This window comes from Pongo abelii, chromosome 19, assembly GCF_028885655.2.
Source record: "Pongo abelii isolate AG06213 chromosome 19, NHGRI_mPonAbe1-v2.0_pri, whole genome shotgun sequence".
Classification (NCBI taxonomy): domain Eukaryota; kingdom Metazoa; phylum Chordata; class Mammalia; order Primates; family Hominidae; genus Pongo; species Pongo abelii.
Genome location: NC_072004.2, coordinates 91,078,637 through 91,105,826, shown reverse-complemented (window position 1 = coordinate 91,105,826; position 27,190 = coordinate 91,078,637). Strand labels below are relative to the sequence as shown.

The 27,190-nt window shown below is 45.6% G+C and overlaps 2 protein-coding genes and 1 long non-coding RNA gene across 9 annotated transcripts in view; 2 read left to right on the top strand and 1 right to left on the bottom strand.

Annotated features, from left to right (window-relative positions):
• The window catches only part of SAP30BP (SAP30 binding protein), a 40,618-nt gene extending 20,738 nt beyond the window's left edge, over window positions 1-19,880 (bottom strand). For 2 of the 5 annotated variants that reach the window (XM_024234410.3, XM_009252043.4), the window contains exons 1-3: window positions 19,577-19,880; window positions 18,433-18,542; window positions 15,206-15,253 (exon numbers count right to left, since the gene is read on the bottom strand). In XM_024234410.3, coding sequence (XP_024090178.1) covers window positions 15,206-15,253; window positions 18,433-18,542; window positions 19,577-19,682 — 264 coding nt within the window. In that variant the 5' untranslated portion in view covers window positions 19,683-19,880. Of the gene's footprint in view, window positions 1-2,051; window positions 2,266-6,147; window positions 7,452-15,205; window positions 15,254-18,432; window positions 18,543-19,576 lie in introns of those variants that run through there. The other 3 variants (XM_024234411.3, XM_054537342.2, XM_054537341.2) reach the window with 3 other exon arrangements.
• Window positions 2,231-7,813, top strand: LOC129051429 (uncharacterized). 3 transcript variants are annotated; one of them, XR_008515696.2, is made up of 4 exons: window positions 2,287-2,793; window positions 3,163-3,292; window positions 7,196-7,299; window positions 7,442-7,813. It is a non-coding gene; the product is annotated as an uncharacterized LOC129051429 (long non-coding RNA). The 3 variants fall into 3 exon arrangements; XR_008515698.2 differs by lacking the exon at window positions 3,163-3,292 and having other exon boundaries at window positions 2,231-2,793; XR_008515697.2 differs by having other exon boundaries at window positions 2,412-3,277; window positions 7,442-7,615.
• The window catches only part of RECQL5 (RecQ like helicase 5), a gene marked incomplete at its 5' end in the record, with an annotated part of 40,409 nt that continues 33,097 nt past the window's right edge, over window positions 19,879-27,190 (top strand). The window contains 6 exon segments of the mRNA NM_001133179.1: window positions 19,879-20,027; window positions 20,498-20,641; window positions 21,890-22,011; window positions 24,032-24,550; window positions 25,341-25,443; window positions 25,983-26,094. Coding sequence (NP_001126651.1) covers window positions 20,512-20,641; window positions 21,890-22,011; window positions 24,032-24,550; window positions 25,341-25,443; window positions 25,983-26,094 — 986 coding nt within the window.

The window sequence follows — 27,190 nt, the reverse complement described above, 5'->3', positions numbered from 1 at the left end:
AATTCATTTATTTTTTCCACAGATAATTTACTGAGCATGATTTATACACCAAGCAATGGGCCAAGCATTGAGGATAAAATATGAAAACTCGATCTAGGGGAATAAGTTTAGATATTATGCTAAGCTCTTCAATTAAGAATCCCATTTTTCACAACAGTCCCACGAAACTGTGCTCTTAACCATCAGGCAATACGGCTGCTTCAGAACAACTGCTATGCCATCCTCCAGAAACCCTCTTGTGGGGGCATCAAAGTAATAGTCAAAACAAGGTTTTCTGAGATCAGTGTGAGTCACTTCAGGTTGCCAAGAAAGCAACAATGCTGGATTATCTTTATAAAATACCTCTAAGTTCCAGAATAAAATGATGTTGGTTTGACAGAGACATGGTTGGGGGCTAGGAGTGAGAGCTGTCAACAGCTCAGCAAAGCCTCCAAACCCAATGCTGCATGGGAACATCCCACCCCAGGGGCCAGATGCCAGCCACCCCCACTGGAGAGCCCTGGAGAAAGCCCACTGCTAGCACATTTCCTTTAGTTGTATCCTGTCGGCCAGGACTGAGCCACTGCCGTGGGCGCACTGCCTGCCTGGGAATGGAAACACTCAATTTATCAGAAAAATGGGCGGAAGTTGGTGGGGCCCTTTGGGACACATTGGGGTTGCCTTTGCTTAGACCGCTTGCTGACGGGAAGGCTGCTTCCAACCACAGAAGGTTTCTTTTTTTCTTTCTTTTTTTTTTTTTTTCTGAGACGGCGTCCCGCTCTATTGCCCAGGCTGGAGTGCAGTGGCGCAATCTCGGCTCACTGCAAGCTCCGCCTCCCGGGTTCACGCCATTCTCCTGCCTCAGCCTCCAGAGTAGCTGGGACTACAGGCGCCCGCCACCACGCCTGGCTAATTTTTGTATTTTTAGTAGAGACGGGGTTTCACCTTGTTAGCCAGGATAGTCTCGATCTCCTGACCTCATGATCTGCCTGCCTCGGCCTCCCAAAGTGCTGCGATTACAGGCGTGAGCCACTGCGCCCGGCCCCAACCACAGAGGGTTTCTATAGGAATGGGTGAAACAGGAGTTTGCCAAGACTTATCAAGCCGGCTATAGAATTGGCCTTGTAGACTGAAGACAAGGTAGGGAGGAGGAAGGGAAACAGTTTCTCCATTTGAAAAATCTGGCTAAATTTACAAAGCCCACGTTGCTCAGCATGGCTCCTGATGTTGTTACATGGAACATGTTACAACCAATTAGACTTCAATGTAAACGCAGGGAGCTATTTCCAAGGGGAGACTTTTGTTATCTGACTATTCCAAGTGCAATCTACATTTGATTCAAGACACTTCAAGATTTTTGGTTTCTTGAAAGTTACAGAAGATGGTCAGAGAGGGCCATTCCCTTTCTGTCTTATCCCCAGTGTCAGGAATGGGTGTATCTAGGTCCAGAGGTTGCCTCACACCAAGGATCTGAGTCAAGCCCTTGGTGGTGAGGCCAGGACAGGCTTTTTCCCTTCAAGGCTTCCCACAAGAACGGTATCTCTGTGCTTTAGGTTGATATATTTGGGGGGTTGAGGGGAGCCTGGAGCCAGACAAGGACAAAAGAGACAGCTTTGTGAGGCTGAGAATGCAAGTCTGGAAGGCACACAACTCTACATGGCTAGCAAATTACAAAAGCATTCCATCTGAGAGGCTGGCCAACAAGCTGAGGAGTTAGTTACATCAACATCTCAGGCAAATATACTCGCAGTCCCTGAAAGTCAGGGTGGCAGAAATGCAAACTGGTCATCATCGACACTGGTAGGAAGGGGACTGAGTTACTTAGAGGGCCAAAAAGAAGGCAAGCATCTTTAAAGCACAGCCCAGAAAATATTTACCTAATTCCAAAGTTAGGAATAGAAATGAGCAAAATCCTATCGAACCCAGAAATCACACAGCAGCATTTCAGGAGACATGGATGAAAATACAGAACGAAGGTCAGAAGTGCTGGATCCCTAAGGACAGGCAGTTCTCTGCATCATATAATTTCAAAAAGATGAGTCCCAGATGGGGAAGGAGGGGCCCAGCCACACCTCAGTTAGCAATCCATGGCATCTGGCCCGAAGGGAAGGAGGTATGTTGGGGCTTGCACGGCAGATGGGAAGGTGGACCAGACACGCGGTGGCTCCCTGTGGGCTGCGGAACTACAGGAGTGAGGTGGGGCTTCTGGGAGTCTCCGCTTCAGGTTACTTGGATCAGCTGCCATCAAGAAGGCCCCTCTGGCAGTGCAACGGAGCCAGGGAGGGGTCAAAGAGAGAATAATGGTCATTGTTCCCCTTTGCATGAGATCACAACTTCCAACAACTACCAGCGCTTCTACTAGCAGTGTTCAGCTTATGATGTAGTGAGGCCTTCCTTGGAAGGTGGCAGGACAAAGCCAAAGCAGGCTTGGATTTCCTTCCCTTGCGACAATCAAAGAGTGACTTTCATGGCCTGCCTGCCTTTCTGACTCCTGCTCAGATCCGGTTACCACCCAGCAGGCCCCTAGAACCCCCAGAACCCTAGACCTCAGGTTGGGGTAGATTCTCCCCAGCATGGCCACTCCACGAGCTTCTGGAAATTCCATGTCTCCCAGCTGTGCAAGGCAACCCTAGTGTTGTTGAGGAAAAGCCTAAAGAAGACCATCCATCGTGTTGAGTGCAGGGAAGTGCCAAATGCTACGTAGGCTTGGGCATTCTCAATAGTTCAAGGCCCACATTACAACTTCCAAGAGAAGGGTGGTGGATGGCTCACAAACCAGCAACGGCCAAGGGCCATTTCCTTCTCTGGTCCTGGGTGAGTCATACTGTAATTTTGTTCCCTTCTAATCAGCACTCAAAAGATTACAGGGTATGGGAGATAGAACATAGGGGCAGGTGGACTAATAAAACAGGATGGAAGAATGAAGCATATACTCACTCACATAGCACCCCACGTGACACCCTAAACGCAGAACCCACTACAAGCTAACCTACACTATTCAAGTCTCACAATAACCCTATGACGCAGACATTATTATTTCCATTTTGCACACGAGTAAACTGAGGTAAAACACAATGAAGCAGCTTACCCAATAAATGGCAATGTTGAAACTCAAGGCCAAATCTGTTTGGCTCAAAAGCCCAGTTATCCAGTTATTCCCAACTTCCCACCTTTTTCCTCTAGACTAAGAGGCTGCAAAGGGTAGCGGTTTCTAGGAAGCTGTTGGTTCAACCACTGGGTAAGCCAACAGTGAAGACCAAGAAGGAAAAGCACCTCTCCAGGAATGATTCTCTAGCAGGTCAGAGTGAAGCAGGTATTAAAACCCTGGACTTCAGGGAAGACAGCCAGAATTATTATCTTTCAGCTATGACGATCAGGGGAAACAGCTCTAGAGTCCATGGGGCCCCAGTGAGTCACATCTGAGTTAACTTGTTTGAAAGGGTTGGTCCTGCAGGCTTAATCACACAAACCGTGGGTGCTACCGCCCTGTCCTTAGCCTAGAGACTTCCTGGGGACTCACAGAAAAAATGCTACCAAATCCTGAACTCTACCCAGCTCTTCTCCCTTCCTGGGGGAACAATCATGTGGACTTCCAATAAGAACACGAGCTTAAAGAATGAGTTATTCCTTCTGACCCAAGTAAAGAACACGGCCCATGTCCTGTTCATCAGAGAACTTCATTAGAGGGAAACTGCAGACATAGCATTCAATTATAAAAACCTATTCAGATTTTGCTAGTGTAACATGCTTATTTCTGGATTTAACTTATATAGCTGAAGAAAATATGAGAATGAGGGAAATTATGTGAAAATCTGTGGGGCTAATGATTGGTGTCACTACTAGAACAAAAGTTGGTAGATCTCAATGGGTTTTTTTAAAAATCTCCATTTGGAATATTTTAAAAATTATTATTATTATTATTTTTTACCAGACACCATGGTTCATGCTTGTAATCCCAGCACTTTAGGAGGCTGAGGCAGGCAGATCATTTGAGGTCAGGAGTCCGAGACCAGCTGCTTGGCCAACATGGTGAAATCCTAGCTCTACTAAACAAATACAAAAATTGGCCAGGCATGGTGGTGTGCACCTGTAGTCCCAGCTATTGGGGAGGCTGAGGCAGGAGAATTGCTTGAACCCCAGGAGGGAGGTTGCAGTGAGCTGAGATCGCACCACTGCACTCCAGCTTGGGCGACAGAGTGAGACTCTGTATCAAAAAAAAAAAAAAAATTTTTTTCTTACAGCAGCTTTATTGAGATGTAACTCATATACCATACAATTCTTTTTTTTTTTTTTTTTTTTGAGACGAAGTCTCACTCTGTTACCAGGCTAGAGTGCAGTGCCGTGATCTTGGCTTACCGCAACCTCCGACTCCCTGGTTCAAGTGATTCTCCTGCCTCAGCCTCCTGAGTAGCTGGGATTACAGGCACGTGCCACCACGCCCGGCTAATTTTTGTATTTTTAGTAGAGACGGGGGTTTCACTATGTTGGCCAGGATGGTCTTCATCTCCTGACCTCGTGATTCGCCCGCCTTGGCCTCCCACAGTGCTGGGATTACAGGCATGAGCCACCGCACCCGGCCTCATATGCCATACAATTCTTCAGTGTTCGTTTTTAACTATTCATTTGTGTCATATTGCTATTATAATTATACAGTACAGCAACACTGAAAATGTTTATATATAGATAGAGACAAAGCTGGATGCAAAACATATGTTATTATAGGCAAACATAAAAGAAGAATAAAAATGGCTGTATGAGGCCAGGTGCGGTGGCTTGCACCCATAATCCCAGCTCACGCTTGTAATCCCAGCACTTTGGGAGGCTGAGGCAGGTGTATCACCTGAGGTCAGGAGTTCAAGACCAGCCTGACCAACATGGAGAAACCCCATCTCTACTGAAAAATACAAAATTAGTCGGGTGTGGTGGTGCACACCTGTAATCCCAGCTACTCGGGAGGCTGAGGCAGGAGAATCGCTTGAACCAAGGAGGTGGAGGTTGCAGTGAGCCGAGATCATGCCATTGCACTCCAGCCTGGGCAACAAGAGTGAAACTCCGTTTCAAAAAAAAAAAAAAAAAAAAATGGTCATACGGTTAGCATCATGGGATTAGGTGATTTTTTTTCCTTTCGCAAAATACTCAATCTTGCTACAATAATTTGACAAAAATAAAAATAAACACAACGTAAAAACATTTTATATTTTTATAAAAAATAACTGTCCATTAAAAAAAAAAGTCCAAGCTTAAGCTCTGAGAGCTCAAGTTTGCTCTTTCGTTCTGAAGAGTAATTCTCAGTTGTCAGGGCTCTCCAGTAGTGCATCAACAAAGGCACACAAACAACCTGTTTGCAATGCTGCAAAAGGACTCAGGGCTCCTATCTCATACCACATCACATACCCTCCTAAATATTCTTCAATATCAGGAGGAATGCAACCCTTTGCTGCTTGTTTATGAAAAGCAACAGCATCTTCCTTTCAGATCCCAGAGTCCTGGAAGGGCAGCAAATATACCAGGAGCCCAGATGGGAAACACTTGTGCTCTGCAGCAATCCTGCAGAAGCTGCCCATGTTCTGGGTCTGTGTTCAATAAAAAGAATGTAAGATTTCGACCTGCAGTGCTGCCCGCATGCAATTGCTGGCAGGCTCCTCAAAGTTCTTCCTATAATCAGCAGTCAACAACAAATTCCTGGGAGATTAGCCCCTTAGGCAGTTTTCAGATATTTGATTCTGGTACTTCAAAAGATCAGGAGTAATGCAAGGACAGTGGGAAGGAGTTGAGAGGAGAGTGGGTGAGGGAATTACCGAGTCAGCTCTGCCCAATACAAATCCTCGTCTAGACTGTGAGTCAGTAACTCCCGTCAACTGGGAGACCTGGTCTTCTTCAGGATGGGTATGAACAGCCACTGAGGCAGAGAACCACTCACCCGGCTGGGCCTCCAGCGGAGGCTAAGTGAGGACTTGTCAAGGCCCCCACTCTGGAACTCTAAGACAATCTACTGCCAGTTCCCAAACTGCTACCTGGGGTAACCCAGCAAACTCACAAAGGTGCCACAGAATATTTAACAAAGCTGTTACAGGAAACACAGCCTTACTCCACATGTCACATACCACACACACTTACACATATTATTTTTTTAAGCAGCTACTGAATTGTGAGGACAGTAATACTTACTGTCTGAAGCTAATGACATAAGAAACAGAACCATTCGTTAGGCATTTTTTCTTCTTTTTTTCAGACAGGGTCTTGGTTTGCTGCCCAGGCTGGAGTGCAGTGATGCAGATCTCGGCTCACAGCAACCTCTGCCTCCCAGGATCAAATGATCCTCCCATCTCAGCCTCCCAAGTAGCTGGGACTACAGGCACACACCACCATGCCTGGTTAACTTTTGTAGTTTCTGTAGAGACGGGTTTCACCATGTTGCCCAGGCTGGTCTCAAACTCCTGTGCTCAAGCAATTCTCCTGCCTCGGGCATCCCCAAGTGCTGGGATTACAGGCGTGAGCTACCACACTCAGCCATTAGGCATTTCTTTTGGTTCCGGAGGTCTGTGAAAAACTATGGAGACATGAAGGGCAGTGAGCCGAGAAATCGTGGCGCCTTCTAACCTACAGGATAAGGGCGTATAATCAGACTTAGTTACACCGAAAAGGCCAAGCACTGCTAACAAGTGCATTGTATACTGCGAAAAGCATCTTCATGTACATTCTCTCATGCCGCAGTCACAACCACCTTGCAAATGGGATCTCACAGCCATGACTGCCCAAATGGAGCCAAGTGAAGCTTAAGTTATAGGCCTGTGGTTCCACAGCCAGAGGGAAGCCAGGCCAGGGCACAACCCAGGTCTTCGGACCACAAGTCCACCAGACCGGCTCTAAATTGTTTGTGAACTCCACATTTTAGTACTACTTTAGGGATCTAAGAATTTTAAAAATGTCTTCTCTTAACTGGGGTTATACACGCCTTTTTAAAAAATGCCAGAACAATTCCCCCCAACCCCCACCTGATGCCACCTCCTTGACCCAGAAGACGGAATTTTGTTTTCACAGATGTGCACCCCTGGGCCAGGAGGATTCTTTTCCTAGATCAGAGCGTGAGATCTAGATCTTTTCCTAGATCAGCCCCTCAGGGAGGCTGGCGATCCCAGTCCCTCCCAGTTAGCTGGCAATAGGCTGCTCCATCTTTCTTGCTCCAGGCTCTCAACCCCCATGTTTGTTTTCAAAGGAAGGGTGTGTCAGGGACAGTGAGCGAGTGGAAACAGCTTCATCCACAGGAACTGTAGGAGTGGAGAAAAAAATAAACAAGGGAAACCGTCCAGAGCAACCGAGGTAAAAATGGACAAAGGAGAGTGGCAAAAGGGATGCTCGGGTGCCAACGGTAAACAGGGGGAGGAAACACTTCAGCCACCAGGCACTCCTTTCCTGGAGTGAGGTGCTGGCCCCAGGACTGTCACTTCTGCTCTTTTTCCAGAACAGCAGCGCCACCTCCTGTTAATTTGCTGCTTACTGAAGAGACAAGATCAGAAACTTGAAGTTAGAGACAAAAAAATAATGGAACATAGGAAACAAAGCTTGTTTCCTATGCAACGCCCAGCCTCCTTCTCCAATTTCCTGTTCACTAGTTTGGGGCAAACTCAGCACCCGCAGAGCCCAATCCCTGCTGCCCCAACCTAAAGGACAGGACCAAGGCTCCCTGCCCAGGTGGGCCAGAGTTAGTTCTTACGCTCCCAAACATGGGACTCTGTGCTCACAGGTAACCCCAAACATCAGAGCAATAAAAACCAGGGCAATTCCAGTCTGTGCATATTTTAAAGTCATCAGATAATAAAGTCAGAGAATACTCAACTTTCCTTATGTATAATGCCCAAGTCCTTTCCTAGGGGGTTCCCAGGGAACTCCCTGGAGTTTAATCCAACCTCTACCAACAGATTTTATGATGTTGATGACAAGTCGTTTCTTAAAACTTGCCTGGAGGCCGGGTGTGGTGGCTCACACCTGTAATCCCAGCACTTTGGGAGGCCGAGGCAGGCGGATCACGAGGTCAGGAGATCGAGACCATCCTGGCTAACACGGTGAAACCCCGTCTCTATTAAAAATACAAAAAATTAGCCGGGTGTGGTGGCAGACGCCTGTAGTCCCAGGTACTACTCGGGAGGCTGAGGTAGGAGAATGGCGTGAACCTGGGAGGTGGAGCTTGCAGGGAGCCGAGATCGAGCCACTGCACTCCAGCCTGGGCGACAGAGCGAGACTCCGTCTCAAAAAAACAAACTTGCCTGAAAAACCTCTAGAAACAGGGAGCTCACTACCTTACGAAACAGCTCAACCCACTTTTGGCCGGAGATCACAAAAGGTCCTTCGTTATGTGAAGGTAAACTTCTGTGGAATTCTGCGCGCGGCTTCAGGTCTGCCTCAGGCTGCCTTAGCCTTTCCCTCAGCAGACCTTCAAACACCAGAGCGCAGCCCCGGCTCTTCTGAGTCTTCTGTCTTCCAGCTCTACCTTTCCCTCAGGTGATGGTGCTTTTGAGTCCCCTCACCTTTACGACTGCTCTTCTGAGAGCACTCCAGTTTAAAACATGGAATCTGCTCTTCCAAAACAGGCCGACAACATGTATGACCAGCCTGGGAAGTATGCACAGGTGGAACTGGAAGTGATGGTCAGTTCAGCCAATGCTACTGAACAAACACACACAAGACATACTGAGCCGAGTACAGCAGGCCCTCTGGATCTGTGGTTCCGAATCCATGGCCAAAACTCACCTCCAGTTGAAAATGTGTGTGTGTGTGTGTGTTTTAAATTGTGTCTGTGTTGAACATGTCAGACTTTTTTGCTTGTCATTATTCCCTAAACAACACAATCTAACAACTAGTTACACAGCATTTACATTGTATCAAGTATCATAAGATGATTTAAAGTATCCAGAAGGATTCCCAAGGCTAAATGCAAATGCTACACCATTTTATATCAGAAACTTGAGCATCTGAGGAGGGGGTCCTGGGATCCCCACAGATAGTGAGGGACAACTGCATTTTACTTTTACTTAGTTGAACCTTAAAATGAATGAGGCAGATTTTATTATGATGATTATTTTTGCGATGAGAAAAACTGAGGTTAAAGGACTTCCCCAAGAAAACCCCAGTCTCATTCCAGAGCTTGAACTCCTCCCCACCATGCCAGGGCTGAATCATCTTACTCTGAATACTAACCCACCCTCAACGTGGCTCAAGACTCCATAAGGCTAACAACTTAACGGACATTTTCAGAGCAATAAAAACAGTTCTCAAACAACTACTGAATCACTGACCCATGATTTCTGTTTTAGAATAATAGTAGTTTTTCTAAGGGGTCTACAAAGTCAAAACTGTTTTAAGTCATTATTTGTCTTTTTCATCGTGTTGACTTTTGCACAAGCAATGGTGGGTAAACTGCTAGCCTTTAGAACAAATTGAGGCGGCAGCACTAAACTGTAGCCGTTTGATTAAAAAAAAAAAAAAAGGGGGGGGGGGCTGGGTGTAATCCCATGGGATTCCCATGCCTGTAACCCCAGCACTTTGGGAGGCTGAGGTGGGCGGATCACTTGAGGTCAGGAGTTCGAGACCTGCCTCACCAACATGGTGAAACCCCAAGTCGACAAAACAAAAAAAAAAAATACAAAAATTAGTCAGGCATGGTGGTGCACGCCTGTAATCCCAGCTACTCGGGAGGCTGAGGTAGGAGAATAGCTTGAACTGGGAGGTGAAGGCTGCAGTGAGCTGAGATTGCACCACTGCACTCCAGCCTGGGTGACAGAGCGAGACTTCGTTTCAAAAAAAAAAAAAAAAAGCCAGTTTCACTTAAGAATGGTCGGCCATAAGCCGGGCGTGGTGGCTCACGTCTGTAATCCCAGCACTTTGGGAGGCTGAGGCAGGAGAATCACTTGAACCTGGAAGGCAGAGGTTGCAGTGAGCCGAGACTGTGCCACTGCACTCCAGCTTGGGCAACAGAGTGTGTGTCTCAAAAAAAAAAAAAAAAAAAATGTTCTGCCAGGACAGTAAAAATGATTAGTTTTATGACATCTTGACATTTGAATATACATCTCTTTAACATTTTGGGCAATGACATGAGAGGCATGCATAAATACTTCTGCTGCATAACAAAGTCAGATAAATGTCTCAGGGAAAAGCACACATAGCAATGCCCCCTTATCCCTGGGGTATACGTTCCAAGATTCCCAGTAGATGCCTTGAACCTCTGATAGTACTGAGACCTATACATACCATGTTTTTTTCCTATACATACGTACCTATGATAAAGTTTAATTTATAAACTAGTAAGAGATTAACAACAATTAGAATGATATACTGTAATAAAAGCTATGCGAATGTGAACTCTCTCTCAAAATAGCTTACTGCATGTAATATTTTCAGACTGCAGCTGACCTCAGGTTACTGAAGCCACGGAAAAGGATGGACTACCGTTTGTGATTATTTGAGTCACCAGTTGAACTGGCAGTTTTCTTCAGGAAACACCATTTTTATTTGAAAGAATGACAAACAAACTAGTTCTCTGGACTTGGGTATTTGGCAGACATTTTCTCAAGACCAAAGCCTGTTACTTCAAGGAAAGCTCTGATAGCACATATTGAAAATGATAAATTCATGCTTTCAAACAAAAATTATTAGAAACACATTATCTTGAAAAATGTGTTGCTCCTTATTGTGGGCTTGCTAAAAGGTTTCTAACATTTAATGATTTTCTGATGAGATCAGTGATGTCACTAATAAATACTACTTTTTTGGTACCACAGAACAAAATGTGTCAACATTTAGATCTGCATAACTCAGTAAATCATCAATTTTCAAATCACCAGTGCCTGATGATATAAAATCATGTATGGGTAAAAGATCCATTCAAAGGGCAAGACAGACCAGTGGATTTTAGGGAAGCAGAATGCAGAGCTCACTGGTAAGGCTTTGCATTCCATGATGTAACTAACCTTTCAAGGAAACTATTACCTGTTGAGTTTTGATGAAGTATCAAAGAAGAATACGTATAATTACCTGAATACAAAAGCAGTTACATGTACCCAGCCATATTCTATTAAGCCAGACATTAAAGAGATTTGTAAAATGGTGACACAGTGCCACTCTTTGCATTAACTTTTTGGAAATACTTTTTCTAAAAATGTTATTGATGTTAATATGTAATAGGTTTGTTTGAGACAAGGTCTCAGTCTGTCACCCAGGCTGGAGTGCAGTGACAAGATCACAGCTCACTGCAACCTCTACCTCCCAGGCTCAAGTGATCCTCCCACCTCAGCCTCTCGAGTAGCTGGGACTAGAGGCATGCAGCGCCAAACCCGGCTAATTTTTGTATTTTTTTATAGAAATGGGGTTTTATCACATAGCCCAGGTTGGTCTCAAACTCCTGGGCTCAACCAATCTGCCCACCTCGGCCTCCCAAAGTGCTGGGATTACAGGCACGAGTCACTGTGGCCGGCCCAGGTTTGTTATTTTAAAATAAATAATTCAAAATTTTCTCAGTTTTAACTTATAAAATAGTAAACATCAATAGATAAAACCAAAATGAACAAAAACTCTGATCCTCAATTTTTAATTGTGTAAAGAAACCTAAATGTTTTGAGAACTACTGAAAAAAATTAAAAGATCTTAAAAAACCAAAGTAGAGGCTGGGCGAGGTGGCTCACGCCTGTAATCCCAGCACTTTGGGAGGCTGAGGTGGGCAGATAACGAGGTCAGGAGATCAAGACCATCCTGGCCAACATGGTGAAACTCCGTCTCTACTAAAAATACAAAAATTAGCTGGGCGACGTGGCATGTGCCTGTAATCCCAGCTACTCGGGAGGCTGAGGCAGGAGAATGGCTTGAACGCGGGAGGCAGAGGTTGCAGTGAGCCGAGATTGCGCCATTGCACTCCAGCCTGGGCAACAAGAGCGAAACTCCTACTCAAAAACAAAACAAAACAAAAAAACAACAAAAAACCAAAGTAGAAAGGAGAATGCCATCTAGTGGAGATGACAATTATGACAGTAATCTAATTGTTAAACAACACTTCTAACAAAGATCCACACTTGTAACATATTCTATTGTTAGAAACTTCGTATGTTCATGTGCACTGGGCCTGGTGGCTCACACCTCTAATCCCAGCCCTTTGGGAAGCCAATGTGGGCAGATTGCTTGAGCCCAGGAGTTCAAGACCAGCCAGGGCAATATGGCAAAACCCTTTCTCTACAAAAAAATAAAAAAAATTGCTAGGTGTGATGCACACACCTGTAGTCCCAGCTGTTTGGGAGGCTGAGGTGGGAGGATTAATTGAGCCAGGGAGGTTGTGGCTGTAGTAAGTTATGATGGCACCACTGCACTCCAGGAGACAGAGGAGACTCCATCTCAAAACAAACAAACAAACAAACAAAACAAAACAAAAAAACTTAATATGTTTAAAGCAGAATGTTCAAAATTAAGGGTTTTGAATATAAAATATATTGTTACACATCAATTTAAAAAAATGTGGGCTGGGCACAGTGGCTCATGCCTGTAATCCCAGCACTTTGGGAGGCAGAGGCGGGCCTATCACTTGAGGCCATGAGTTCAAGACCAGCCTGGCCAACATGGTGAAACCCTGTCTCTATTAAAAATACAAAAAATTAGCTGGGCGTGGTGGCTCACACCTGTAATCCCAGCTACTCGGGAAGCTGAGACAGGAGAATCACTTGAACCCGGGAGGCGGAGGTTGCCGTCAGCCGAGATCACATCACTGCACTCCAGCCTGAGCGACAAAGCAAGACTCTGTCTCAAAAAAATACATAAAATAAATAAATAAAAATAAAATGTAAATATGCCAGAAAGTTCTGGATTTGAGGTACATGTTGCTATGTGGAAGAGAGTCTGAGGCCAGCTCAACCAGAAGGATGACAGGGCCAGGACTAAGAGTATCACGGAAGACTCATGCTGGGGATCATTTGTAGTCCTTGGAAATGCCACAAGGACTCCTAAAGGCCTGGCAGCCACTGGGGATTGCAGAACATTGAAGCTGGCAAGCTCTATCTAACCCTTCTCCATCACCCTCCAAAAGAACTAAATCAAGTGACTTTGACGGTTGGATTTTGTGTTATGATTTCTGAGGGCTCCTCAAGAGGAACGGAAATTATTCCATGAAAACTTTTCATTCCACAGTAAAACTTGAAATGCACATGAGTGAATGAGGAACAGCGAAGCACATCAGTCAAGGAGCAGGCAGGAATGACGAGGCTGTCAGCCGTGATGTGGGGCTGAGAAGGGGAGCCTGAGCACAAAAGGCATTTCCACAATCTTCCCAGCTTCACCTTTTTTAGGTCCCTCCCACCCCGTTCTTTAGTGACTGCTACTAGACAGTAGTAAAGTCTGTTTTGTTTTTCATGTGGCCCTTAACCTGACTCACAAAGCCCTGTCATTTCCCCAAGGAGTTGCTGCCTGGGTCACAGTATTTTAGAAGGGGTGACCGTTAAGTGTATGTACCCTCCTCTCCAGCCAACTTCCCCAGGAGGCCTTCCAGCCCTAACAAAAGGCTGCAACTATACCCAGAAAGACTCTAGGACCCAGATCCTCCCTTCCCTCCACAACTGAAATCCAAACACTTAACGGCTCCCTGGGCTTGTTTTATATGCAGGCTCCAAGTCCTATATACCCTAAATACTAGGCAGAAAAGATTATCACTACTGAGTGTTTTCGTTCTGCAAGCCCGAGCAGAGCTGTGACTGACTTTGAACTATGGGGCCACGGGTCTGCTCATACCATCTTGCCAGTTCTCAGGTAGGGTGAGTTCTTAGGCCTGGGTTCCAGGTTTTTCACTCAGCATAGAAAGTAGGTTGCATTTACAGTTTTCAGGGATTCTTTTTTTTCCCTCCTGCATGCTGGTGCCAAAACTTTCTTTCCTGGTAAAACACACTCTTATCTTTCTCACTCACAACTCTCATGATTTTAGTGGCTACATACAGTTCTATCCAATCACAGAATCAGCTCAAATATGCAACAGCTCACACTATATTTTCAAGTATATTACTGTTTTAGATTATAATTGGGCATAAATTTCCTAAATTTTACTAGGTCATCTTGAAAGTTACAGCTGGTTTCCAAGCAGTTTTTTTTTTTTTTTTTTTTTGGAGACAGATTCTCATTCTGTTGCCCAGGTTAGAGTGCATTGGCAGATCTTGGCTCATTGCAACCTCTGCCTCCCAGGTTCAAGTAATCCTCCTGCCTCAGCTTCCCCAGTAGCTGGGATCACAGGTGTGTACCACCCACTAGTCTCACCAGTTAATTTTTGTATTTTTAGTAGAGACAGGGTTTCACCATACTGGCCAGGCTGGTCTTGAACTCCTGACCTCAAGTGATCCTCCTGCCTTGGCCTCCCAGAGTGCTGGGATTACAGGCGTAAGCTACCGCGCCTGGCCTCAAAGCAGTTTTTAACTGCAAAACGTGGTCCTTATTCCCTGGGTCTAGAGTGATAGAATTAAGTTGTTTTCTTTGCGGGTACAGGGGGGAAGTTTTTCCTCATAAAAAATGACTCTTCGACAAGTACACATTTCTAATGGCCAATGCACAGCACAGCAGCTTAACCAACACAAGGGTGTCTTAACCTTCACAACAGATCATTAAGGAATGCGATAGGAATTGCTACAAATTACTCTTGGCTGCTACTAGGATGAAACTGTGAGAATAGTTATGTTGTTCCGAAAAAGACCATTCTGTACAGCTTGCCCAAAAGTGGATGGACACACCCCCAGGAAAATGAGAATTAGACCCATCATCCCTGAGAGCTGGGGAGAGGCCTCATTTTGGTCTGACCTTCTTATAGCCTCTTGTTCACTTCTAGATGATTAAAGAGAACCCAAAGCACGCGAGGTGGCCCTTACGCCTTCCTGAGTCTAGAAACAGACTAATCCACCTGCAGGGCAGTGACACTTAAAGCCCCATCTGGGATGCAGAATGCAAGAGGGTTGTTGGACTCAGCCAGGCCCCTCGCCTTTCTAGTCAGGAGATATGGCACAATCTGAAAGGCTGGAAATCCAATGTGTCTCAGGATTTGTTCATTCCTGAGTTGTCTCCAGGTTCTTTCTTTATAAAGCTTATTTTATCCCAGAAAATGTCCACACAGTTGCACAGTTTGTCAGTGGGACAGATCTTGACCAGACATACGAACTGAGCCATAATGTTCAAACACCTTGTTTGCATCCAGCCACCCACCACAGCCAACACCAAATACCTTTGGGTCATCAGCCTCAGGTTTTTCAGTCTCTGAATCGTCATCTTCCTACAAGACAAAGAATTTAGAGGATTAAGCTTAAAGGAGCGGGCCTGAGGAGTCTCACATGCATAACTAGGGGCCGGAGCAAACAGCCCATTTACCCAGCTGGGGTCATCCCACCAAGAATCCCTCCCCTACCATATAACTCAGAACCAGAGAAAAATAAGGGGAAAAAGAGATATTCTGGGGGGTGGAAAAAAACAAAAAAGCATCAGCAGCTCAAAGTCGGGTTACTCTAGTGGTGAGACAGTCCACATCAATGAAGATGCCCGAGTTAAAAGTCACATACATAAAAATGGAGAAAGCTTGCAATATGTTTTAGGAAAGAGTAAGATCAGGCCACACAATAAAACAGGCATCGTGTTTCCATCGTTTTGAAGTATCAGTTATTTCAAATCAGGATTATGAGCCTTCTTTCCTTTTCATATACACATGTACATCAGACTCAGACCTACTGTAACAGTGTTCAACACCAAGTGCCAAGGCTTACACACAGCTGTATCGCAGCACCTCAACCAGCATTTGCACTAACATCAACACAGGAAGGTAGGCATCAAATGACCTGAGCAAGTGACCTGGGAAAGGCAGGACTAAAGGGCAATGCCCAACCTTTCAGGAGTCCCAGTTGAGTGGGCTCTGCTTCCACCTAAGTGCTCACAGAACTGCCAGTGATCCATTCTACCCAGTCCTGTTCCTTATCCAGATGAGGTCAGCCTGACACAAAGGATCACACATGGTAAGGCATTCTCCAAAGTGAGCCTGCCATTCCACTGAACGCTAATGCTGATGCTATGAAGGTCAAAGATCAGGAGCAGATGCTGGACCAGCTACCTTATTAGTTGGCTAAATCCATGTCACCTCCACTATCCAGAACACTCCCAATGCACAGAAGCCTTTAACTAAATACCCAGGAAAAAATGGTTTCATTTGAAACTGCTATTTTCAACAAAGCTACACTTCAGCCCAAACATTACAGAGCACTCCATATATTAATATAAATACCACTCGAGAGACTTGAACAAACTAGACTGATGATTTGGAGACTTAACTGTCCTGTAAGGTGCCAGTGAGTCCAAGGCTTTAAATGCAATCTCCATAATCTCCTTAAAATGAAATCAGTCACGCTAAATAAACAGAGATGGAGCTCAGACAAATACAATCACATTTCAGAATCTCTACAATAAGATCTGATGAGAAGATTTTACTAAAATATGAAATGAAGCTTAAACATGATGAAAATTCTAAGCAAATATGAAACAACACTTCAAAAACACATTATGCAAATGTACTAAAGAAAAGAGTTATGAATATTAAGCCAGAATGTGTGTACTTCAGAAAAGTCAGAAAACAACTTGCAAAACTTTTCTGAATAATTTCAGTCAACTCTGAATTATCAGTATTAATGGATGGGGCTAAAGGCATGAAAGTATCTCCCAAAATGCATAATGTATAAAACGCATTTCTGTTTGTTGTGGAAATAATTTTTTTGTTGTTGTTGAGATGGAGTCTGGCTCTGTTGCCCAGGCTGGAGTGCAGTGGCGTGATCTCGGCTCACTGCAACCTCCACCTCCCGGGTTCAAGCGATTCTCCTGCCTCAGCCTCCCAAGTAGGTGGGACTACAGGTGCGCACCACCATGTCCTGCTAATTATTGTATTTTTAGTAGAGATGGGGTTTCACCATGTTGGCCAGGATGGTCTTGATCTCCTGACCTCATGATTCACCCACCTCAGCCTCCCAAAGTGCTGGGATTACAGGCGTGAGCCACCATGCTTGTGCTAGCATTTACATACCAACATGTAATAAAAATTTCCAGCAAATAATATATTTTAAGTGATTTAATTAAAACTGTTGCTAAATAGTTAGATTCGACATCCAGACTCAACTCTGCCTGTCTTATGCTAAGCACCAACCTCAATTTCCTTGTGTTGTCTGCAAACTTAAATTCCGGCTCATGTTGCTCAGGTGATTATGTGTCTAAAGTCTTTCTTGTTAATAATAGCACAGGTTCTCCTTTCTCCAGCACCTACTGAACTTCAGGCAAGATTTGTGATCAAGAACTAAGGGCGCCATAATAAAAAGTGCCAAATAAAATGTCAAGAAAGAAGTTAAGAAGGCCAGGGATGGTGGCTCACGCCTGTAATCCCAGCACTTTGGGAGGGTGAGGCAGGGGAATTGCTTGAAGCCAGAAGTTTGAGACCAGACTGGGAAACATAGTGAAACCCCATCTCTAAAAAAAAATTTTTTTTTTTAATTTTAAAAATTGGCCGGGCACCGTGGCTCACGCCTGTAATCCCAGCACTTTGGAAGGATGAGGCGGGGGGATCACCTGAGGTCAGGAGTTAGAGACCAGACTGGCCAACATGGTGAAACCGTCTCTATGAAAAATACAAAAATTAGCCAGGCATGATGGCAGGTGCCTGTTAATCCCAGCTACTCAGAAGGCTGAGGGCAGGAGAATTGCTTGAACCCAGGAGGCAGAGGTTGCAGTGAGCCGAGATCACACCACTGCACTCCGGCATGGGCGACAGAGCAAGATTCCGACAAAAAAATAAATAAATAAATTAGCTAGGCATGGTGGCGCCCACCTGTAGTCCCAGCTACTGGGTAGGCTGAGGTGGGAGGATCACTCGAGCCCAGGAGTTCAAGGCTGTAGTGAACTATCTATGATCACACCACTGCACTCCAATCTGGACAGCAGAGTGAGACCCTATCTCAAAAAAAAAAAAAAAAAAAAAGAAAAAGCAGGTGAAAACGAATTTTCCTTTCTTATCTTGTTAATAAACTGAGAAGACTTAAATGAGCCCCAACCAAGATTAAAAATAACGCAGAGTTGACTGTAGATATAAATGATACACCAATTAGGATGAATGCCTGCTATAAAAGGAGTAAATCTTTTAAACAGGGAAAAATCAACACAAAACACCCATTGATATCTGGGTTAAATAAAATAATCCACTATCTTTTCCCCCAAATTTCAATTCAAAGATTAATAAAAAATGATCCATGTGAAAATACATTTTCAAACAGATCTGATATCCAACCCACTTTCTTCCACTAATACTAAAACAAAAGGGGAGAGCAAGGGATGAAGCTAACCATGAAATGGAACACTGTTGGCACAGTTCCAAAATCTGACAAATGAAACTGTGCTTTCAGCAGCTCTGGATTTGGGAGATTTACCTACCGACTGTCTACTGTTCTCATCTTCTTCTTCTTCATAACCATCTTCATCACCCCCTAGACGAGAAAAGTCATCCTCCCCATAGGCATCAGATACCAATCCGCCTTTCTCCTCTGAAAAGTTAAAAAAACAAACAAACAAAAAGCAAGAAAAAAAAAACAAGAGTTACAATGTAAGAAAAAATGTCCAGAGATTTGAGTGGCCAAGACTATCTCTGAAGATACAAGGGGAACCTAAATCTCATGTTAAGTGACAATAGGCCCAGATTCGGCTCTCTGAGAAGGCCATCATTTACTGAATAAAATCATCAAAAGGTCAGGGAACAAAACCAAGTACTAAATTCTTTTTCTAATGCTATAAACACTAGATAAACACTATAGTGTTTATAGGAAACCATCAGAGAACTTTCTGACTGGAAGAGACCACACAAAATCACAAAACATGGAAGTACCTAACCTAATCCAATCCCCTTCACTTTCCAGATGAGGAAGCTAAGGTCCAGATATGTTGTTAGGTAACTTGTTCTTTATTCTCCCAAAGAAATCTGTTTCCACTATCTAACATTGTGCTTCTCAACCTGAGGAGGAGAACATCACCGATAGGCTTTAAAAACTCACGAAATAAGAAAAACCACCCGGGATCCTTAAAAAGTTCACAAATGCCCACATCCTACCCCAGTTCTACCGAATTAGGTTCTCTCACTTTGGGCATCAGATACGTTTATTTTTAAAAGCTCCAAGATGTGTTTAGGGCACATTCCCAACTAAAAGTTATAAAGTTAACGAACACAATCTTTACCATCTTCCACGTATGTTTTACTCATCGCTCTCCTTCATCAAACAACGAGCCCAGGGGGAACAGGCAGTGGCTGAGCAGCCGCTCCCTCTTCGTCCATCCCTCTGTCCATCACTATAACCGGCACGGAGTCTTTCAGTAAGTTTAGGCAAATTAATCGAAATAACGGGAAGGAGATTCTTCATTCTTAGTCCACAGTCTCTAATGCTCTATCTCACCCAGGACCCTGGGCCATTCTTCGGGGTCCGGTGCTTGGAGCACAATGACCATCTTGTTCCCTCCCGCCCAGCGAGGGTACAGCATTCCGGGCAGACACCCGATTCCCCTTTCCAGCTTCCCACTTGGGCCTTACCAGCCGCGCTGCCCACCGCCTCGATTCCAGCCTCGCCATCAGACTCGGGCTCTGAATCTTCCGCGTAAACCGCGAGGGACGACAGAACATTCTTCTTCCCCGCCATCTTATTCCCACAGCCCCGGCGTAGCTCACTCCTATGACTCAAGATGCCGACTTCCGGGCGGAAAGACAGGTTCTTTCGGATCCCAGGAGACCCCGCGCCACGCTGGAAACCAATCAAAACGGCAGTTTCCAGCGCCTGGCTCCGCCCTCATGCCAGCGCTCGCGCTACGTCATCACTGCGCGACGGATATAAGATTGCGTGGGTTCCGTCTAAAGCTGAATGCCCAGCGCTTTGGCTTCTCTGAGTTGGGGTTGTGTATAGGGGTCTTCGAACAGTTCCGGAACCAGCCAGCAGCAGCGGCCCAGTAAGGGCCTTTAATTCCTGGGCGGACCACGGCCGGTTCTGATATCTTAGGGTGAAGAGAGGGAGGTGTCGGCCGGCCAAGAGAGAAAATTGCGGATCTTGGGCTCAGGAAGACGGGAGAAAGGGGGTCGGGGTCCCGGGGTGGAAGAACGGTCCTCGTGGTTGCGCTTGAAGTAGGAGCAGGTGGTGGATCTTAGGAAAACGGTTCCCCGTTCTCCATACTGTTCTGAAGACATTTATGTTTCTTCTCTTGATCTGATTTCTAGCTCTGTGCTATACCGTGTCCTGGAATAGTTCAATGTTTTTATTTTCATTGAACCTGAAAGTGGAGATGTTAATTACTCAGGAATGTATTGCTTGAGGCAGTTCACCTTCAGCTTTATTACTTAAAAATAATACATTATTTAAGTGTAATATAGCAAATTGTTACAGAAAAATAAGCTGTATTTTTAATGCAAAACAGAGGGTTCTCGTGGCAACCTTTTACTACCTTTGCCTTAACCTTTGGCCACTGTTCTTGGCTAAGATGAGCAGCCACCATACCACCTTTCCTTTTGACCCTGAGCGGCGAGTCCGGAGTACGCTGAAGAAAGTCTTTGGGTTTGACTCTTTTAAGACGCCTTTACAGGAGAGTGCGACCATGGCTGTAGTAAAAGGTAACATTACCAAGCTACCTTCCTTTAAATTTATGCTGGCTATACCATAACGCTGCGGCAGAACACCCTCCTCCTGATCCTTCGTACTGCCTCACCTTTGGTCCATAACTGGATTTGGAAATCTTTAGAGTTGTCAAAGCTTGTAGTTTCGTTTATTTGTTTTAATTAGAGACGGGGTCTTGGCATGTTGCTCAGGCTGGTCTCCAAATCCTGGGCCCAGGCAATCCTCCCACCTCGGCCTCCCAAGGTGCTGGGATTACAAGCATGAGCCACCACGCCCGGCCCAAAGCTTGTAGTTTTAATGGCAGAACCACCCAGCTGGTCTATTTCATAGCTAGATCTACACATGGTCTTTGAAAACACTTCAGATTCTCATTATTGTTCGTTTGTACACACAAACGAACAGCAGCAGTGAGGGTGGCAGGAATAACTTAACTCAGTCACTGGCCTTCTAGGTAATTCCCTTGTTGAAGGTTGAGTGGCCTGGGTCCCAGATAGAGAAAGTGATAATTAATAATGTTATAAACCTGAGATACGGTGACAAATGGAAGTTGCCAAGAGGCGAGCAGCAATGTAATATTAATGATACATGTCTAAACAAAAGCCCTCTAAGTAATGTCCTCTCGTGTCTACACAGATGTACCCACTCATCTAGCAGTACTCTGCTTTCATGGCTGTTTAGTTCAATCATCCATATCACATTAGACTCAGACTTCTTTTTTTTTTTTTGAGACAGACAGTCTTGCTCTGTCGCCCACGCTAGAGTGCAGTGGCGCGATCTTGGCTCACTGCAAACTCCGCCTCCTGGGTTCAAGCAATTCTCCTGCTTCAGCCTCCCAAGTAGCTGGGATTACGGGCACGTGCCACCATGCCTGGGTAATTTTTCTATTCTTAGTAGAGACAGAGTTTCACCATGTTGGCCAGGCTGGTCTCAAACTGTTGACCTCGTGATCTGCCTGCCTCAGCCTCCCAAAGTGCTGGGATTACAGGCGTGAGCCACCGCACTCGGCCCAGACTTTTTAAATCTTGTTTTTAACCATTACTAGAAATGGTTTGGGCATGTATCCAAGTTTCCCAGGATCCTTGCCTTTTTCATAGAAAGGACAGGAGGGGAATTAGCATGACATTGAGACCCTCCCATGTGCCAGACACTCTGCTAGGTGCTTTTCCTACATTCTCACTTAATTTTCAACAACTTCAATGAAAAGGCAGGAAGCACTGAGATATCGTTGTCTTGTATTTTTGCAGGTAACAAGGACGTCTTTGTGTGCATGCCCACAGGGGCAGGAAAATCCCTATGCTATCAGCTCCCTGCTCTGTTGGCCAAAGGCATCACCATTGTAGTCTCTCCTCTCATTGCTTTGATTCAGGTGAGGCTTAGGGCAATGAAGATGGTAGCCCAAAAAGATTCGGGGAAGGATTTTCGAGGCTGGAAATTTCACTTCTCTATTGGTCTTTTGCCTATTTTCTTTTCTTTTTATTTTTTTTTTTGAGACAGAGTCTTACTCTGTCGCCTAGGCTGAAGTGCGGTGGTGCGATCTTGGCTCACTGCAGCCTCCGCCTCCCGGCTTCAAGCAATTCTTGTGCCTCAGCCCCCCAGATGGCTGGGATTACAGGTGTATGCCACCATACCTGGCTAATTTTTGTATTTTTAGTAGAGATGAGGTTTCACCATGTTGGCCAGGCTGGTCTGAAACTCCTGACCTCAAGTGATCTGCCCGCCTCGGCCTCCCAAAGTGCTGGGATTACAGGCGTGAGCCACCACACCCGCCCCTGCCTCTTATTTTCTATGATTTGCCTATCTCACTCGCTATATTGGGTTTCTGTATTTCCCAATGTAGTGTTCTCCACTGGTGCATATCACTCTGGGGGGTTATGAATGACTCCTCTGAGGTCCCTTACCCTCCTTTGTTATTTTTTTGTTCAGAGGAGTATGAAACTGTATTTGTACACACATATACACTCAGTCTCATGTATACACACATGTGCACTCGTGATGTTGGGACAAAAGTTGCAGATGGATAGATAAGTTGATATAGGGAATCCCTGGTGTCCTGCTTATTTTGGTAAGGGCACAGTATGTGAAACAGAAAAAAAGATGAGAAACTGGCTGGGACCTGATTAACATCTGCTCTACAGGTGTTCTGACTATTTAAGGCCTGCAGATGGGCTGATAGAATCAGAATTGAGGAAGTGTGGCTATGGGGTAAGAGCCATCCACCATGAAGAAAGGTAGAGAGACAGGGAACTACAGTAATAACTTGGTGAATGTTCACCGGGTCCCAGGCTTTGTGCTAAGTGCTTTACATACATTAATTTCTTTCTTTTTTTTTTTTTTTTTTTGAGATGGAGTTTCGCTCTTGTTGCCCGGGCTTGAGTGCAATGGCACGTTCTCGGCTCACCGCGACCTCCACCTCCCGGGTTCAAGCAGTTCTCCTGCCTCAGCCCCCCGAGTAGCTGAGATTACAGGCATGCGCCACCATACCTGGCTAATTTTGTATTTTTAGTAGAGACAGGGTTTCACGATATTGGTCAGTCTGGCCTTGAGCTCCTGACCTCAGATGATCTGCCCGCCTCAGCCTCTCAAAGTGCTGGAATTACAGGTGTGAGCCACCGCACCCGGCTTACATACATTAATTTCACCTCTGAGATGTAAATTTTAAGTCATACAACAATGCTATTAGATAGAATTGTATAAATCGTTCAGAGGGTAAGAAACAGCCAGCGAGCATGTGGCGATTAAGTGAGCCAGGATGAAATCTAAATCTGACTTCAGAGCCTGTCCTCTAAACCACTTCACCTTCCATACAGGTTGAGCATCCCTAATGCAAAAATCTGGAATCTGAAATGCTCCAAAATCCAAAAAATTTTAGTGCTGGCGTGACGCCACAAGTGGAAAGTTCCACACCTTTCTGACCTCATGTGATGGGTTGCGGTCAAAACTCAGTCAAAACTGTTTTTTCATGCACAAAATTATTATTTTTTTAATATATATTTTTAATTGTACTTTAAGTTCTAGGGTACATGTGCACAACGTTATGCACAAAATTATTAAAAATATTATATAAAATTACATCTAAGCTATATGTATAAGGTATACATGAAAGAAAAAGTGAATTTCATGTTCAGACTCGGGTCTCATCTTTAAGAGATCTCGTTATGTATATGCAAACTGCAAATATTCCTAAATCCAGGAATATCTGAAATCTAGAACACTTTTGGTCCCAAGCATTTGATAAAGGATATTCAACTTGTACTACTGCTATGCAAAGAGAAGACATATTGGAGGGTGGGAGGAGGACAGTTTATGACTGGGAAATCCTCCAGGGACTTGCAGTGATGTTTACCTGAGTCCTGAGGGCCAATTATAGCCCCTTTCTCTTTTCTTAGGACCAAGTGGACCACTTGCTAACCCTAAAGGTACGAGTAAGTTCCCTGAACTCGAAGCTGTCTGCACAGGAAAGGAAGGAGCTGCTTGCTGACCTGGAGCGAGAAAAGCCCCAGACAAAGATTCTGTACATCACCCCGGAGATGGCAGCTTCATCCTCCTTCCAGCCCACCCTGAACACCCTGGTGTCCCGCCACCTGCTGTCTTACTTGGTGGTGGATGAAGCTCATTGTGTTTCCCAATGGGGGCATGACTTTCGTCCTGACTACTTGCGTCTGGGTGCCCTGCGCTCCCGCCTGGGACATGCCCCTTGTGTGGCTCTGACCGCCACAGCCACCCCACAGGTCCAAGAGGACGTGTTTGCTGCCCTGCACCTGAAGAAACCAGTTGCCATCTTCAAGACTCCCTGCTTCCGGGCCAACCTTTTCTATGATGTGCAATTCAAGGAACTGATTTCTGATCCCTATGGGAACCTGAAGGACTTCTGCCTTAAGGCTCTTGGACAGGAGACTGATAAAGGGGTGAGGCACTGAGGTGGAGGCCAAGCAGCTGTTAGAGCAGTGGGGTGCGATGTACAGCGTGAAGATGGAGATTGGTCTTCTAAGACCTTTGGTTTTTCTAGCTTTCTCAGCCAGGCTTCTTAAAACTTGTGCACAAAAAGAGTTGTCTCTTTGGTTTCCTGGCATTGTCCTCCTTACCAGGGTTTCCTTGTTCTGGATCCTGTGGAAGGCAAGCAGCCAGCCAGTCTGTGTGAGGCCTCTGCAGACCCATGCAAAGTTCATGAAGAGGAGGCAGAGAAGTTAAACAGGTTGAGTTTTGAGCAACTTTTGGCCTGCCTTTTTTTTTTTTTTTTTTTTTTTGGAGATGGAGTTTTGCTCTTGTTGCCCAGGTTGGAGTGCAATGGCGCGATCTCGGCTCACCACAACCTCCGCCTCCTGGGTTCAAGCGATTCTCCTGCCTCAGCCTCCCAAGTAGCTGGGATTACAGGCATGCGCCACCACTCCCGGTTAATTTTGTATTTTTAGCAGAGACGGGGTTTCTCCGTGTTGCCCAGGCTGGTCTCTTAACTCCTAGCCTCAAGTGATCCCCCAACCTTGGCCTCCCAAAATGCTGGGATTGCAGGCATGAACCATTGCACCCAGCCTGGTCCTGTTTTTTATAAAGTGACAGAGCCTTACTGGGTGTCCTGCCTCAGAAGAGACTGAAGCCGACGAGAGAAGGAACACAGAGCTTTTAGAGCAGGGTGCATTACACTGGGCCTATTGTTCTGTTCTTGCTATGCTTATTTTCTTCCTGCATCTCCCCATTCAGTTATCTGGCTGCGGCATTGTGTACTGCAGGACTAGAGAGGCTTGTGAACAGCTGGCCATAGAGCTCAGCTGCAGGGGTGTGAACGCCAAGGCTTACCATGCAGGTAAGGGGCACCCAGGCCACTTGAGTCTCTTCACCCTCAGAGGCTTCTTAGCCGGTCTCTTGTTCTTTACAGATCCTGGTTATCAGGTGACCCACCATCTTATTACAGATACTCAGGCAGAGCTAAAGTGATTCACTTAAATCCCCTAAAAGGAGTCTGGACATGAATGAGGTCTAAAATGAGAATTGTGACTCCTGAAGTTCTTCCCACTGTATGCCTACCCAGCAGCAGGTGATAAGTTTTTACAAGCCAAGGTAATGGTGTTGTAGGAGGAGCACAGGCTTTGGAGGCCAACGGGCTTGGGCTTGAATCATGGCCCTAACCTTTGCCAAATGCTCTGTGTCACACATGGGCTAGGGTCTTTGTGCCTGTCAGCTGAGGCTCAGTAAAGTTAAGCACCTGATGTAAGGTCAGACAGCTGGGAAGTGAAAGATTCAGGGTTTGTGAAGTGCCTAGCACACAGTGTCAAACCCAAAATAGACCCCGGGTAAACCCAAGGGAAATGTGAGTTCCCTTCTCCATCTTTCCCTCCTTTACAGGGCTGAAGGCCTCTGAAAGAACGCTGGTGCAGAACGACTGGATGGAGGAGAAGGTCCCTGTAATTGTTGCAACCATTAGTTTTGGGATGGGAGTGGATAAAGCCAACGTCAGGTGAGCTTTGGTTCTTGCCCTGCCTTCCTGGTCTGGGCCTGGCTCAGGGTGGATTGCCTAGTGCTATGCCCAACGGACCAGGTACATGTGCTCCTTCGAGGGCTAGAGGGGAAGGAAGCTCCAGGAGAGAGTCGTTAGAATACAGCCTGAGTGCTGACAGCTTCTGTGCGGCCTATTCCCAGGTGACTGCACGGCACGGTTCTGGCACCCCCCAGGATGGGGCAGCATGGAGTCCGTCAGGCTTGTCCTTTAACACAGCCCCGTTCACTCACATCTCAGTAGGTGGATCCTATGAGGAGGTGGGAATAAGGGAACTATAGTCATGCACCTCATGTTGATGTTTTGGTCAGTGACAGACTGCATAGACTGAGATCCTGTAAGAGTGTAATGGAGTTGAAAAATTCCTGTCGCCTAGTGATTTGCGTTACAGTTGCCTACAATATTCAGCACAGTTAACACTCGATACATGTTTACAGCCTAGCTGTGCAGGCTGCAGTACCATCTAGATTTATGTAAAGACTGTCCACCATAATGTTTGCACAATGATGAAATCGCCTAACAAGTCATTTCTCAGAACATATCCCTGGCAGGGCACAGTGGTCCACACCTGTAATCCCAGCACTTTGGGAAGCCAAGGCAGGTGGATTGCTTGAGTCCACAAGTTTGAGACCAGCTTGGGCAATGTGGCCAAACCTCCATCTCTACAAAAATACATAAAAATTAGCCGAGTATGGTGGTGCGTGCCTGTAGTCCCAGCTACTTGGGAGGCTGAGGTGGGAGGATTGCTTGAGCCCGGGAGGCGGAGGTTGCAGTGAGCTGAGATCATGCCACTGCATCTCAGGCTGGGCAACAGACCAGGACCCTGTCTTAAAAAACAAACAAAAACACCAAAAACCAAAACACAATATGTATTCCCATCATTAAGTAATGTGTGACTGTATTTTAGGCTACTCCCTGTGGAAGGTCAAAGGCAAGGCTCTTAGAACCATCATTCCTTGTTATTGCTTACTAGTAGTCTAGAAGAGTCGGGGTGCATCCCAGCCTCCTAGCCCCACACTGGCAACTAATAGGAAGTCTTTTACATCTGGCCATGACC